At 39.6% G+C, this 15,635-nt stretch overlaps 1 protein-coding gene across 39 annotated transcripts in view; it reads left to right on the top strand.

Moving 5' to 3' along the window:
* The window catches only part of NRXN3 (neurexin 3), a 997,539-nt gene that overhangs the window by 446,765 nt on the left and 535,139 nt on the right, over positions 1-15,635 (top strand). For 28 of the 39 annotated variants that reach the window (XR_003991147.1, XR_003991145.1, XR_003991143.1 and 25 more), the window contains 4 exons: positions 528-718; positions 1,220-1,393; positions 6,335-6,361; positions 14,535-14,654. Coding sequence is in view for 32 of the 39 variants with exons in the window: in XM_030484250.1 (XP_030340110.1) it covers positions 528-718; positions 1,220-1,393; positions 6,335-6,361; positions 14,535-14,654 (512 nt within the window). In the remaining 7 variants the exon portion in view is untranslated. The remainder of the gene's footprint in view (positions 1-527; positions 719-1,219; positions 1,394-6,334; positions 6,362-14,534; positions 14,655-15,635) is intronic. The other 11 variants (XR_003991148.1, XM_030484256.1, XM_030484252.1 and 8 more) reach the window with 2 other exon arrangements.

Here is a 15,635-nt window from a genome sequence, read left to right as displayed (position 1 = left end):
TTGCCAAAGCTTTGTTAATTGTTTTCCAGCTGTTTGCGAAAGTCTAGGATCTCATGTGAATTTTGCTACAATATATTGAGTGAGTTTCTCAATTATCTTCTTAAGGGAGTTACTCAAAACTCAGAATGAATCTGGGGAATATATGCCCCAAAGAAGCATATCCAGTGTCGCTCTCCAGTACATTCATCAGTATTTCCAGTTTTAAAAAATCGTTATATGCACAGACAGGGTTTTTGTGCATCTGTGAGAACTTTGGGGAAAAAAAGGAGGAAAGCTTTATGGTTAGGTTCTAATTTCATCCAAATGTTGTCATCTGAAAATACTACTCCTTATACTTTCTTGGTGGCAGGGAAACAACTAATATCTTTTCAAGTCAGTGCCTGATATTTTGGCTTACTAGAACTTTCTAACCCAGAGATACTTCCCTTCATGACTCATATAAGTTGATTTATCAACTCTGGCTAGAATAAGGGTCAGTAGCACTGGAGTTCTTACACAGTTTTAACTAGTTCTTGGTATGTTTACAGGTATATACACTATGTGTTTGACCTTGGAAACGGACCTAATGTTATCAAAGGCAATAGTGATCGTCCTCTTAATGACAACCAATGGCACAATGTCGTTATTACCAGAGATAACAGTAACACACACAGCCTAAAGGTGGACACCAAGATGGTCACTCAAGTTATCAATGGTGCCAAAAATCTGGATCTTAAAGGTAAATTATACATGACTGACAGTCTCCCCTTTTATTCTTGTGGGGCTCAACTAGTAAACAAGAGAAAGCTTGCAGGAACTGTTCATTACAGAACAGTAAATCTGGAATTTGCCAATTTTGGATTTCACATTCATTTTTCTCTGCAACTTCATGTAGCAGAATAGTTTGGAATAGTTTGTCATATCTTGCTTTATCAGAAATTGTCATGCTACAGTTTTTTTTAGTTAGGATTCTTTTTTCAAGTTCTGTTTCATTTGTTTGGTTTGGGGCTTTGCTTTTTTTTTTGTTTGTTTGTTTTGTGAGGTTTTATTGTTTTTATATTGTTGTGGGTTTCTTTGTAGCAGTAAAAGAGTCAGAAATGACTTTGTGAACAATATATTGCTCTGCTTGTAACTTTTTCTGAACATCTGTTCAGCTTGCTATACTCATGTTGGATGTGGGGAAAATCTACTCTAAAAGGTATGTAATGTCCTCCTTGTATGTTTACCGCTTTTCCTTTAGGTGATCTCTACATTGCTGGCCTAGCTCAAGGCATGTATAGCAACCTCCCGAAGTTAGTGGCATCACGTGATGGATTTCAGGGCTGTCTAGCTTCTGTGGACTTGAATGGGCGTCTGCCTGATCTAATCAATGACGCTCTGCACCGCAGTGGGCAGATTGAGCGTGGATGCGAAGGTATACTTGATTTCAGAGAAGTTCTCCTCAAGAACCCCCACTCTTACTTTATTGCTGCTCCCTGTGCATCTACTTGTCCACCTTACTGTCCATTTCACTAGTTTGCTTTCACTATGACATCCTTCAGTACACTTACGTTTTCCAAATGCTCCCAAATGCAGCTAAAGGATAGTGAGCTTCTGTGAGTGGCTTAGAGTGGCAAGATTTCTCTTGCATACTCATCTCTATGAAGTGGTACCTCCAGTAGTGGAAAAGATGGTACTGGGATGAGCTACTACTTACTAGTACTTTTCTCAGAGTGGTTTATTAATGTTACAGTACCCTTAAAATACTTTGAAAGAAGTTCTGAGCCTACGATTCACTTGTGCTTCAGAGCACCCTTTTTGGGGTCCTCGGAAGTAAGTATTTTTAAGAGGCAGAAGAAACTGAAGGTAGAAGGAACTGAATGGTGAAGACTACCAAAACAGAAGTTGCTTTTTGAGGAGGTGGGCCTCCAGTGAAAGCACTAGGGGCATTCTCTCTGCTCTCTCGAAAACCTTTCTCTTCTGTAGTTTCTCTTTTCCAGCCAGTTTAGAAACGAATAGGACGAGTGACTTTTTTAAGCATGTCAGTAGTACTCATATCTTGAAGCTTCTTTAAATAGTTTACTGTTCTTGCTAAGTTCCTATTAATAGGAACTATTAAATATTTATAAAATAATTTATAAATTTATATATTTTTAAATATTTATAAAATAATTAAAAGAATATTGACATCAGCAGCACTGACTCAGTATCATGTATATGGCATCAATTCCCAAAGCAGTTGGGACACTTACCATCAAAACACACGAGGCTCTGCTGGCCTTGTGAAGTGAAAATCACCATTATGTCTAGCTCCACTGAATACCAGTCTGCTGTGTTCGCTACCAGTCACTAGAGGACAATAGTTTTCTCAGTAAAGTTGTCTGGCATGCATGTTTGCTAAGAAGATGTATGTCCTAAACTGATCCTTCAAGACAGGACTTTGCAAGGTGAAATTACTCCTTGATCATATTTTCCTACCATGTCAAGATTACAGGTTAATCATGCTGAAGCCTTGCCACTTGTCAAGACTGTCCCTTCTTAGGATTGAAAGTATTATCTCAGAGCCGTCTTTGAGTATTCATGAAACACCAAATTGGCAGTCCAGTTCTATCCTTATATTATATTCCGTGTCTCCCAGTGGTCTGATTGGGTAGGAGCTCCTGTGCCTTAGCCCTCCATCTACACTCCCACAATAATACTCTGGTTTGTGAGAATTTTGTGTCCTGTCACAGGAGATCGCTCAATGTCAGTTCCAATTTCACAGGATTCATAAGTGGTGCACACTTGTAGGCTGTTCTTTTTTTTTTTCTGTCTTTCTGATGTATTTAATTGGGTCTGTTAACCACATTGTTCATTCTGGAACTGAACATAGTGTAGCAGAACCCGTGGCTTTGCTCATTTGTGGCAGAGCCAAAATGCCAAAATTGCACCTTTTCTGTGTTGTTCACAAAGTTTCAAGGAGAGAAAAATTGCACTTGGGTTTTTTTGAAAATGTCTTTTCTGATTATCCTCAGTGCTCTGAAAGTTCTTCTTTAATATTAGAGATTTCTGGTAATTCTTCTGTTTAATATTAGCTTAATCTGTTGGCTGTATAGCCTGCATGTTCTCTACTAGCTCTTCTCCTTCAGATGACCTATCATTAGACTAACCAGTGTGCTGGACAGGATGATAGCTGCCACACTGACCTGTTTTCTGTTTTGATGTGTCCTGTAGGACTGTTGCTTTTGCAAAGACTTTTGTGGGTCATTATCTGGAAGAATAGAACCCAAGAGTGTCTGAAATGTCAAATGAGCCCATGGAGTTAAAGCTCCACATCACACACCCCTTCTTTTTTGTGTGTGGTAGTCTGATGTATTTTTATTGCTGCATTTCTGAGGTTTCGGGGACAACAGGCAGTTCTTTGTTGACTTGAAGGTCTGCTCAGATCTGAAGCAGCTTTTGTTTCCCTGGAAGGTACTCGGCAAAGCCAGAAATCTTCTGGATGCCTAGTGCATGAAATTTGTTCTAGGTTGACGTGCTATAAGCAACTATGAGAACCTTGAGATTTCATGATAATGACATTATACAAATACATTTATTTATTTTTCACAGAGTATTTCTAGCTTTCATGCCTAAAGATAAAAAGGGTAGGGCCTTCCCCTTACTACCACCAAAAAATGGTTTGGTGAGAGGGCCTGAAAGAAAAGGCACAAAAGGTAGGGAAGTGGTTAAGACTTAAATAGTCCTTGTGTCCTGACCAGTCTGGCCAGTCTACTGAACGCTCTGAAGAGACAAAGTCAGTTCTCAGAAAGAACTTTGACGTGGGGGCCCACTTCTACTGGAAGCTTGCAGACAAGTCTGCCACCTACTTTGGCAGATGTCCAACCTTTTGTAGAGGTCAAAGATGTTGCCCTAAATATTGAGTACTTCCTGCATCTGGAGTGGTTTTTCACCTCTTTATTAATTTGCCATATGTTCTCCTGTGTTTTTGTTTCCTTTATTTGGACATCCTTATGTTGCTTACCATGGGCATTAGAGCTATCTGAAATTCAGCTGTGTGTTCTAAATATGTTCACTCCATCTTGCCACCAGCCAAACAAACATAACAGCAGTGATTAAAGAACATTGCATTTCTTCTACAACACAGTTTTCTATATGCTTTAGAGATGTGGCAGCAGCTTCTCCTCTTCCCTTTTCCTCACCTGTTCCGCTGATAATAGCTTACCACAAAGGAGAGTGACTATTATTAAACTGGCTGACACTGTTCCAGATGTTTTGGGACTTTTTTTGTCCTAACTTAATCTTCTTCCAGATCCTGCAGTAAAATCATAATCTTGTGCTACTTTCCATTAAATATTATAGTTAACCTTTGGAATTTACTGGTGCATGAAAAGCATGAATGACACAGGGTGGATAATCAGAAACTCATTTTGCATCCTAAGCAGTATGTAGAAAAAAAGAAAATCTGATCTCATACTTAGAACCTCACAGCAGGGTAATGTCAGAAAGGATGACACCCTTCATCTGCTCAGTGGCGAAACTTCAAATCTGGCAATACTTCACTTTCTCAGTAGAATCAAAGGTTGTCCATAGAGGATAGGAGAGTTAATTTACTCCATGATGGTTTGACAGCTCTCCTGTTCTTTAGGCTTTTGTACTCTGTTGTCACATTGCTACTGGAGTTATGGAACAACAAATATAAGGTTTGCTCCAGCTCAGCTACAAAGATGATGAGGACTTGGGCAGCTACGGAAAGTACTTGTTTGGTACACAGAAATTACTTTGTTAAAATATATGTCAAAGAAGATGCATGAAGAAGTGTATTCTTCTCCTCTTTCCTCTCCTCTTCCCTTTCTTTTTCGTTGTGTTTAAAGAACTCTGGGGATTTTATGGCTTTATGGTGGTAAAGCAGTTTGAGAAGTGGGAAGAAAAATCTGACTAGCTGAAAAGGGAAGGTAATTGCCACCTTGAGTCATTTGTGAGCTGTAAAACAATAGCAAAGATTCAAAATGTTAAGAGTTGTAGGAATCACAGGAAATGGCATCTGTACATGCTAGTTCTAATTTATTGGATTGCAAATGTAAAAGGAGACAATGGGAGAAAGGGAGAGCTATCACTTTGTCTTCAATATCATCTGTGATATTAGAACTTTTTAAGAACAGAAGGTTATAAAGGTGAGTATGCACTTCTCACATACCCATCATTTGAGCAATGAGGTCAGTGCTTTGGTGTTTTGTTGTTCTCATTGTGCTGTATGATAGAAATTTGTAACCTTCAGTGGCAAGGGATTCAGGAGCTGCTGCCTGTGCTCCCATCTTTGTCCTCTGTTTTCTCCATACCAAAAGAGAAAACTTAGAATCAAGGTATAACACATCAAAAATCTATGTGGCTTCCTTGTGAACTGGACTCCATTAAAAAAATCCCATGCCTAAGTGAAAGAGCATCAGTGATATTGTTTTGGTTTGCTTTTTTTATGCTCTGCTTTTTCAGAAAGCGTGCTTGGATCTTTAGTCAGTCAGACTTGGTAGATTTATGGTTCTCTTTTGCCATGTGGGCTATGATGTGACTGCAGATAACAAGATTATTCCCACCTAGGTGAAAGAATGAGTTTGTACTACTGTCATTTTTGTTGATTGCTCTAATGAGACTGATGAAGATTATCTGGGTCCAAAGCCTGAGCTGTCTCTTTGCCTGTTGATGCAAGTTTTCCTAAGGATATGTTGAAATCCATGAACAGGCAACAGCTTATGGGGGGGCGAGGTTTTACTGTCACTTTGCATCCAGTGTTAAGTTCAGTTCTTGGGATAAACTGAGGTTGTCATCTTCCAGAGTTATTAGTCCCTTATGGTTTTCTGGCAATAAATCCACTTTGGACTAAAAGCCAGGGCAGTCTGTGCTTTTATGAGAGACAGAAGATTTAAGCTCAGATCCAGAGCCTGGAAGTAAAACCAAAATAAAATAATTCTTGACTAGTGTACTGAAAGTCAAATAGATTTTTTTACTTAAATGGATTCTAAGTATTTCTCAAATGGGACAAAATCTTAAATTATTGGTAAATGCTGAAAGATGAGTGTTAAGAATGCAATATTTTTTTCCTTTTTTATTATCTGTAAATTCTGTGACCTTGTGCATGTGTGTGAATGAAATGTATTTACTCTCTCATCTGTGGTTTTGTTATCTGTTGCTTGGTTGGGTTAAGGTAGCCACATTTCTCTGTGTCCTTGTTGCTTATGTTGTCATTCCTGCATGTAATGATTATGCACATTGGCTGTAGTGGTTATACCAATTCCTTTAATTTGTTTAAAGTGATGCGACCCTGGTTTATCTGCCTTTATACTAACCTGTTTTTTATTATTTTTTGCTTTTTTGTTTTGTGTTTTATTTTTTGCTAACAAAGTTGAGTTGACCAAAGCTGACCTGCAAGGTAGAGAAGGTTGTTCTTCCCCGTTACTGGTTTGAACTAAAAGATGCTGTTATGTAACGCTTGGTGCCTTTTACTGGATGCAGTCACACCTCTGAGACGGGAACAGAATGATAAACCCCAGCCACTCTGAGGGGCTGTCTGGGTTAAAGAAGCACATGGCAAACAATGGAGGTGTTTTTGCTAATCTTGGAGATTTGGCTGTATCAGTCTCTGAATTATCCATAAGAGCACAGGTTGATTTCCTGAAATGCCAATGATTGTTCAGGCAAGTAACTGCTGTGTATAGAGACATAGAAGGCCCTCAGAGCTTTACAAATGAAAAGCAGACTCGGATTTTTTACTACTTGTCTTAAGGAGTGAGACCAGGAGGTAAAAGCTATTTTTTTAACTTAGACTTTGAAAAAAATAAAATAATTTCAGTTAAAAAATAAAGAATCTGTTAACTACAAATTTTCGTAGTAGTTAGGTGGCATTTTACAAGCCATAATTGATCAAACATATGAGTTATCGTGCCTATCCTTTTGCACCTGCTAATTTTTGTCTTTTTTAGAACCTCTTACTGGATAGTCTCTGATTTTTTTATAAAGCAGATAGGGCTTTTTCATTATGTTGATCGTCATGTGAAATTCTAACTATTATTACTATTGCCTGCTAAGTCAAAAAGGATCAACCAATGATTTTTGAGGTTGCCAAAAGGACTATGCGGATCGTGGTAAAATACTAAAGCTACTCAAGTGAAAGCCATTAAAGAGACTGAGAGTAGCTTCAGCAGGAAAGGTGGGGAGGGGTAGGGTGGTGTGTGGAATTGGTAGAAACCAAAGAAGATGGCTCAAGAAGGAGAGGCCAGATAGTAATTGAGAAGATGCGACTTGAATTACAGAGAGATGATGGGGTAAAGAGTGCTGACAGAAAACCAGTATCACAGAATCACAGTGTTAGGGTTGGAAGGGATTTTCAGAGATCATCTAGTCCACCGTCCCTGCCCAAGGCAGGGCCACCTAGAGCAGCTTACAAAGGAACACATCCAGGTGGATTTTGAATGTCTCCAGAGAGGGAGATTCCAAGATCCCCCCTGGGCAACCTGTTCCAGTGCTCTGCCAGTATGACGAAGGCTAATTCTTAGGGGACATGTAGTGAAGGAAGGCTTAAGGGTACAATTACATTAGCAGTTGTTAATAGACAGAAGCATATTAGGAGGCACCCTCTTACCCAACAGATAACGATACTGACAGCCTGAGATAATTCTAGCTGTTGGATGTATATGAAACATTGAATCTGAAAGATTTGACAGCCTAGAGGTAGACAGAAGTTAGTATCATGTATTGTGCTTCTATGCATGTGGAACATCTGGCTGCATCCACATTTGTTGGCATCTCTGGCCTTTTCTCAGCTGTAAAAAGTTGAAGTTCTCTGTCTTACAGAGGTTAGGGATTTAGAGAATATCAGGTGCTGCCTCTAGGGGATTTCTGAAGTTTAGGTAAACAAAAGTGGTAGAGGATGAAATTTGAAAGAATAGGAAGGATACATGGACTGGTACCAATGTGAGGAGAAAAAGCATCCTGGAGTACACTGGGGACTCCAGGGTGTAAATAGCTGGGGTGTAAATAGCTTTAAGATTAAGGTGTTCTGTACCATCCGTTCAAACTGGAGCAGGAAATTTGGGACTTGCATTAGACATCAGCAAGCAGCATTTGTCTCTGGCCGCAGCTGCTGTTAATTCTCTCTAGTCACTTGTTTGTCCATCAGAATTCAGAATACATGACCAGAAGTTCCTGTTTGATTTTTTGATGGCCACTGAAGTGGATACAGCATGAAGAGGTCCTGGAACAAACAAATTTGTTTGTTTGTTTTGATTTTTCCTCAGATCTTAAAGGCTTGTCACAGCTGTGCAGATTATTCGAGCTCAAGCTCATATTTTTACAGAGGTTTAGCCCTATAGGAATATTTGCCATTGAGATGGAGACACCTGATCACATTGAAGCCTAAAGGGAAATGTTTGTCTTGAGTGCATAATGTGGATTATTGGCTTTTCAGGAAACCAACCTTTGCTAAATAGGTTTCAGAATAGGCCGTGAGGCCTGGTACTTCTGTACTGCTGTCATGTGCAGTGGGGAAGGACGTTTTTCCAATTGATGGTATTTTTCTTGTTCACATACAGCCCTTTCAGTTTTTCCTTTCTGCTTTTAGTTTCTGTGTCTGTGTGTCTGAATACTGTTTACTTCCTCTACTTCATTTGAATCTCCCTGTCCCATCTCAGGTCCAGGCATACTCCCTTTTACGCAGTTGACTTTTTGTTGTAAAATTGGGGTTTTATTTGACTTGGATACGTGTTTGAGCTGTTCGCTCAAGACCTTTGAGGTTGCTTAGAGAGGGAGAGTGGCAGGGTGAAAAGAGGGAGGAAGATAGCTATATGTCAGGCTTCATGGAGGAGGGAAAAATCCCCACCACCTTGTAGATCTTCTGTGGATTGCCGTTGCTGCTGATTCCCTTCTCCTGTCACCTTGAGGTAAATGTTTGGTTGCTTTTTTTTTTTATGAGACTTGCATATTTATTATTTTGATTAGTCCCAGTTTCTGAAGTTTTTAGGCCAGCCACATACTTGGAACAGGACTCTGTGTCATAACTGTCATCAGGTGAATGAAGAGTTCAGGTTCTGTTGAGGCACTGGAATAAACAGCTGTATTTTCAGAGGACTGCAGATTGCTGGCTTTTGAGTTATTTCTGACAATGGGTAACTTTATGGAACCTGCCAGATGTCTAACCTTATTTAGGCAATGAAAGGGATGGTGAGTTCTTAACAAAATCTGGAATTGAGAGAGCTCGAAGAGCTGGCCTTGCAGTCCTTGAAAATCTCTTTTGATTTTTAGGTTCTGGTTTGCTAAGTTAGAGTTACTCTGTGATATTTCTGCTTTCTACCAGCTGTGACTCAAAAGTCAGGATCTAACTTTCTGAATCATGCACTGAACCTTGACTATAGTTTCTTACATATGTGCAAAGTAGGCGTCAACATGCTACCATTGGTATTTGACAGTTACAGCATGAGAGATATGGTCCATCCAGTGCAGTTGATGGTTCCATGAGACTCAGTCTCAATTTTGCTCACTTGTTACTCAGGAAAAAAAAAAAATAATTTGAAATTATTCTAAAATTGGAAACCTTGGCTGTATTAGCTTCATTTCCTCCTTAACCTGCACAGTGAGTGAGTCCTGGAGTGAGTGAGTGAGTCCTAGAACAGGTTTATATTCTGCCTAGTGCATATGGTTTCCAAGACCTGATGGCTTTCTGAGTTGTACTGGGCCTGCACATGAATCAAAAGAAAACAACACCAACCACCCAACAAAACAACCAACCAACCTAAAAAAACCAACCCAAACAATCAAAAAACCACCAACCCCTCCCTTCTTCCCCCCCCTAAAAAAAAACCCAACCAAACAAAAAAACCCCAACCAACCAACCAAAAATGGAAAATTGCTGGTTATGAAAGAGTGCTGACAGAAGTAGACTGTAGATTTATCCTAGGTATAAATTGCCCATCATAATGTGGGACTGGCAGTGGTAGAGCTATTTACTGCTTTGATGGCATTTGCAATTTAGGAACTATAGGACAAAAGAAGCACCTTATTCTGCACAGACAGTAAAGATGTCTTGTGCGTATTACTTTCCTGTCTCTTCCTAACCTCTTTGAATGTACAAGGAAAAAAGATGGGAGCATTTAGGGAGATGGAGAATGAAAATGGATCCGTGGTGCCATTGAACCTTATCTGCTGCAGATCTTCATTTTACTGAGAAAATAATGGCAACACAAATGGATGATTCCTTTCAATAGTAGTAAATTTTTGATGTGTGAAGGAAGGTGTTATTTGCAGGACCACAAATGGTTTGCTTAGCTTAATGCTTATTGCTAGTTAGAATCAAAGCACATGGCAGTTGTGTTATAATCCTGTAGTTGTTGTATAAACTGATTCCACATGTAACTTGGAAGAATAATAAAAACAATACTGTCTTTTATTCCTGAAGTTCCATTCTCTGCAAAGAGCTTTTAAATGACACAGCAGGAATGACTTCTTTTGCCAGTGAAAGGCGCCCACCTGCAGGATGAAACATGACAGTTTTAGCAACGCACAGCAGTAGAATTCAAATATTTTCATTTCAGGACAAAGAGAAACCTACCATACAACTGAAATTGCAGGAAAGAATTAGGGAGACAAAGTAATTTTTCCAAGCAGAATATGGATAGGAGATCTGGCTACTGTAGTCTTCTAAGATGATTTCCTTCAAATGCTTAGTGGTAAGGCTAATAAACCATATATTTAGCGAGGCAACTTGGAGGAAAAGTGTAATACTAGACTCCATCCCAGGGAGGAAGACCTAGCAATATCTCAGATCTTGCAAGTCCTTAGATACTGAGCTGTTCCAGTAGAAATTAGAGATGCGGAAATAAAGAACAAATGGACATTGTTGAAGAATTGTGCTTTGCCACTTCATATTCCAAAGGAGCTGCCTCTGTTGCTAGGCATAGTCTGTACAGGAGGAGACAGCAAGTCGCACTTCCACTAGTAGGGATGTTTTTCTGCACTGGGGACTTTAATTCTGTATCTAGCGCCCATTCCCTCCCCCTTTCCCCTGTGCATGTGGCGTGAAGAAGACAACATGCCAAGCCCAGCTACAGACAACAAAAACAAGGCCTTTGAATGAAAATGCTCTCAATGGAAATAGCAAGTGTTGTCTCGGTGTTGGAAATTTAAAGAGAAAATTAAAATCAGCACACATATTTTATTAATTCAAAGTCAAGTATGATTTATCAGATGTATCTCAGATTATTATGTGAAGACTAGTTCTGAAACTTTGCTTTTAAATGCTTCGGCTGCTGTAAGTGTTGCCAAAGGAATGAGATTAAAAATAGACCTGAGCCCTGATGGCACTGGTAATTTAGAACCAATTCTACTGCTGTATGTATGAATTGTTTGTCATCTTCTCTTTCCTTGTTTGTAAGCACTAAAGGGCATGTGCATGGTAACGCAATCTTCATCCTTTATAAGCCTTCCTGTGCTTCTGTCGCTTTGCTCTCTAATCCAAAATCCTAAGCCTCTGTGACATTCCTGTTAGTTGCTCTGAACAAAATTCTGTTGCCACAGATGGAGGATTATGATGACTCTAAGCAGCAGGAGTAGATGAACTCTCAGAGACAAAGATCCTTTTAACATGCAAATGGCCCGTAGTACTAAGGAGTGAGGCAAAGCATAATACCCAGTAACTAAGTTATGCTGTCACAACTGGCTCTAAGGATGGCAGATCAGGCTTCAAGCTTCCTTGTGCTCTTGTCAGGGTTTCAAGATTCTTCATTTTTGTGGGGGGTTTTTTGGGTGGTCTTTTTTTCTTTTTCCCCCTCTCTCCTTTTTCTTCTGCTCTGGCTGTTTTGAAAGTACTGTTTCCATCTTCACTGTCAGGTTCTGTAAAATGCAATTCAGACACCACAATACTGGTCATGAATTCAAGTCCTTTGGCTCTCTAGACTCTCTTACTACAAGCACCTCGAGCCACAGATACTAGGCCTCATGCAGTCTTATTCCTTGAGTACTGACCCTTTTTCATGAACACCTAGACAAAGGATATCCGCATTAGATGATGCCCCTTGTCAAGTCCAGTTACTGATTAAAGTGCTCTTGGAAGAGTGTAGGAAGAGAGGGGAAATGTTGTCATTGAAAATGCTCTTCTGCTTTGCTTCTATGTAATGGTGTTTACAGTTGATGCTGTAGCAAGTTTGTGTAGAGTCACAAATACTTTCTGGTTTTGTTTTTTAAATATATATAACTTGCTTGTTTATACCTGTAGGAGTATTGACATTCATATTTAGGGTCAGAGGTGAGATAATGGGATAGTGAGGTAGAGGAGAGATGTATGGATTTCTTATTCCTTATCCTCAGATAACGCAGACATGTTAGGCAAAACGACAACTAGTGTTCTATTGCAGATTGTTCGATTTCATCCCTTTTTTTGCTTCACTAGAGTAAGTCTGAACTGAATGTCAGACCCCAACCTGATGCATAAGTATCTATATAGGTATATCCATGTGTTTTGGAAGTGTAAAAGAGTGTAGAGTAGGGAAGTGTGTACATACATGTGCCTACTAACCCACACTGTGAAGTCTGTCAGCACTGTTGTAATCTCAGAAGTGATCTGTTAACTTCACACTGTGCCAGGGAGACCACTGGGATTCATACAGCTGCAAATAAGAGTCAGGTGGGTGGGAAGAATGAGCGAGGGGAGGAGAAAAGTGTTGAAAAACACTGCTCAACTTTCTTTCACTATGGTAACACAGTTTTCTTGCTGAGGCTGCTGCTGCTGCCATCTCTTTCGAGTAGGTGAATTTTCTTTCAGGAAGTTTGTCTGCTTTTGTTATCTGCACTTACGTTTCTTCCTAGAGGTTTGGAGATTTTGGGGTTTTTTTTGATTTTTGGTTTTTTTTTTAACGCTATAACAGATTGTGGAAGAAACTCAGGTTTTCATTAATGTTTGATAAAACACTCTGCCTACTGATAGTCACATGTTCCTTCTCATTGCAGGAGAGATGTAAAGAAACACAGATAGCTAAAAAGCTACTGAAATTCACCCATTCTATTCTTGAAGCAGGGAAAGATGATCTAGTGGGAAGAGCAGGAACTCTGCACCAAAGCTATAAGACTCTGTTCTTGAATTGTTGGGAGGATCATGGCATGACATGGTGCTTCCGGTTAGATGTGAATTCTACAAAGCATTTTTGATATTCAGATTGTGCATTTGTAAATGTGGAAGTGCCCAGATGCACAATCTGCATATCAAAGATACTGTATAATTATGGGATTCAGTGAAACCACTGTGAGTGGTCTCAGGTGGAGGTTGAGGAATTTCATTTTGGGTTAAAACATTTGAAAATGCTGTCTCCACTTTGGTGTGTCCTACCTCACCTATAAAGTACAGATGGTGGAGCTGATGTGATGGAAAGGTAAGGATGAAGGATAGGATGATCTTCATAGAACTGCTGTTATGATTATGTAACATAAGATGCTGGTAGAACAGTTGTTTCTTTATCCTTATGGTATTGTCCTAGACTGGAAGTGGTTAACAAACTGATCTCAGGCAGCCTATCCTATTGATCCTCTATTATCTACTCTATTTCTTTTGTTTTGTTCTTTTCCAACAGTTACAGGATATAGAATAGGAGGTATGTTAACTATAGTTGTACATTTTATTTGAAATAGTCCGCAATAAGAGCAGCATATCTTTGTCTAGAATGCTGAAGATAAAATACTTTCACAGGAATTAACTTCTAAACTCATGTTCTATGGCTTGCAGCTTCATGTCTGCTCTTAAGTGATTCAGAATCCAGCTACCTCCTTGTGGATAACATACTAACTGTCATTCAGAGTCCCTCTGACCTGAAGATCACTTTTTTGCCTGTTGCTTGGGTTGTGTCTTTGCAAGGCTTATGTGAGTAGGATAGCAACTGTTAGCTCCAAATCAGAGAACAATGAAAGGCTGTTCTGTTAGTAGTGGCTGCTTCCTTCTTTGCTTCCCTTAAAGGCCATGGAAACGAATGAAGTCCTGAATAGAGAGGTGTCGTGGACTGATGTCAGGCCCTTCTGAGGACTTTATTGATGTGTTCAGAGTCTGTAGTTTGGTTGGTTTGTTTTTTCTTAACCTATAAAGCAAAGTTGTAGCCAACTGAGGCTTCAAAAGTTTAGTTTGAATCCACAGATCAGGGTTCTTTGGGCAGGATGAAGCATTGTTCTTGGGCCCATTTCTTAGCCTTCATTTCTACAATGGGATCAAACTTCCAGGGAAGCATGGCAACCTGGCAGCGTTTGTTATCCTTGCATCACACTATATTTTACAGTAAATTTATTTGAGCAAGCACCAAACATGCAAGTTGGGCCTGCCTAAGGGGGAATATGTTGATGTTGACTCCTTACTCTGTGTTAGTTTGCTGTTTTGTCGTGGAGTGTACAGTTGTCCTTGTGCTCTTTTTACCTGAGTTTCTTGCATGTCCAAGAATAGAAAAATGTTTGGTTAGTGTTTTTTCTCTTCTGCATGAGAATCCTGATAATAATAGTAACAATGAATTGGAGCTTTTTGGGCCTGACTAAAACGATTCTCTCAGCTTTGTTTCACCCTTTTCTTGTCATCCCTTCTCCAGGACCTAGCACTACCTGCCAGGAAGATTCCTGTGCAAATCAGGGCATCTGTAATCAGCAATGGGAAGGCTTCACCTGTGATTGCTCCATGACTTCATATTCTGGGAGTCAGTGTAATGACCGTAAGTAGGCTTTTCCATTGGATTGATGAGCTGTGAGTTCTGGTGGATGAGAGCGCAGAGAACACGTTGTTAGTTTTACTTCCAATTGAAATACAGCTTTCCTAGTGTCAAAGCCAAACTTGATTTCCTGGAAAGTTTCTTTAGAAACGTTCGGCGGGTTATTTCTTTCCTTTGTTAAAATGAAAAGGTGCAATTCAGTACACATTGTGGTATTGCTTTTTTTTCTTACTTCTTTTTAAAAGTTAACTCAACCAGACCAGTGGTGGTAATTGATGTTAACAGAATTCCCGGTTTCTCTAAACCAGGAATGATTTGTATGTATCGTGTGTAACATTTCATGGGTAGAAAATGGCTAGGTTTTGTATACTGAATTATGCTTCGAGGTTTTCATGCAAACCTTGGTGACAAAGACACAGAATCCATATAAAACTGCTGAGTGGTTTTCTAGATTGTCTTCTACTGGATTACTAGCTGTTTGCTAAGATGAAAAATTGGGTGCTGTTTGCTAGAATGATCAGTTAAAACTGAGCGGTCAATTAAACATACAGCAACAGTACTGTGCTTCTTGGCATATTGATTCGCTTCATTTCAAAACATGGGATGATGTTCTTGGCCGATTACTCTAAGATCTCTGATAAAATAATTGAACAAAAACCTGAAGTCTTCCTTTAGGGGGCAAATAATCGGCTTTCAGACATTCCCTCTGCTCATCCTGATATGGACTTTGATCCTGCCTGGAGGGAGCAAATCAGTTCAGCTCTACTCTCCCCATTTCTATTATTTAAGGCAACACTTATTCCCCTTCTCCCTCCCCACTCTGAAGCAGTTATGAGTGCTGTAGTAAGTGTAACAGTAAGCTTCAAGAATTTGGTTACTGCATCTGTAAATTTTAAGACAAAAAAGACTTAGTCCACTCTGACCACCTGCATCTCACAAGCTGCTGCTTTTCATTAAGGGTATTTGTTTTAGACTTTATTAATG

This window comes from Strigops habroptila, chromosome 4 (assembly GCF_004027225.2).
Source record: "Strigops habroptila isolate Jane chromosome 4, bStrHab1.2.pri, whole genome shotgun sequence".
Lineage (NCBI taxonomy): Eukaryota > Metazoa > Chordata > Aves > Psittaciformes > Psittacidae > Strigops > Strigops habroptila.
This window is presented reverse-complemented; position numbering and strand designations above follow the sequence as displayed.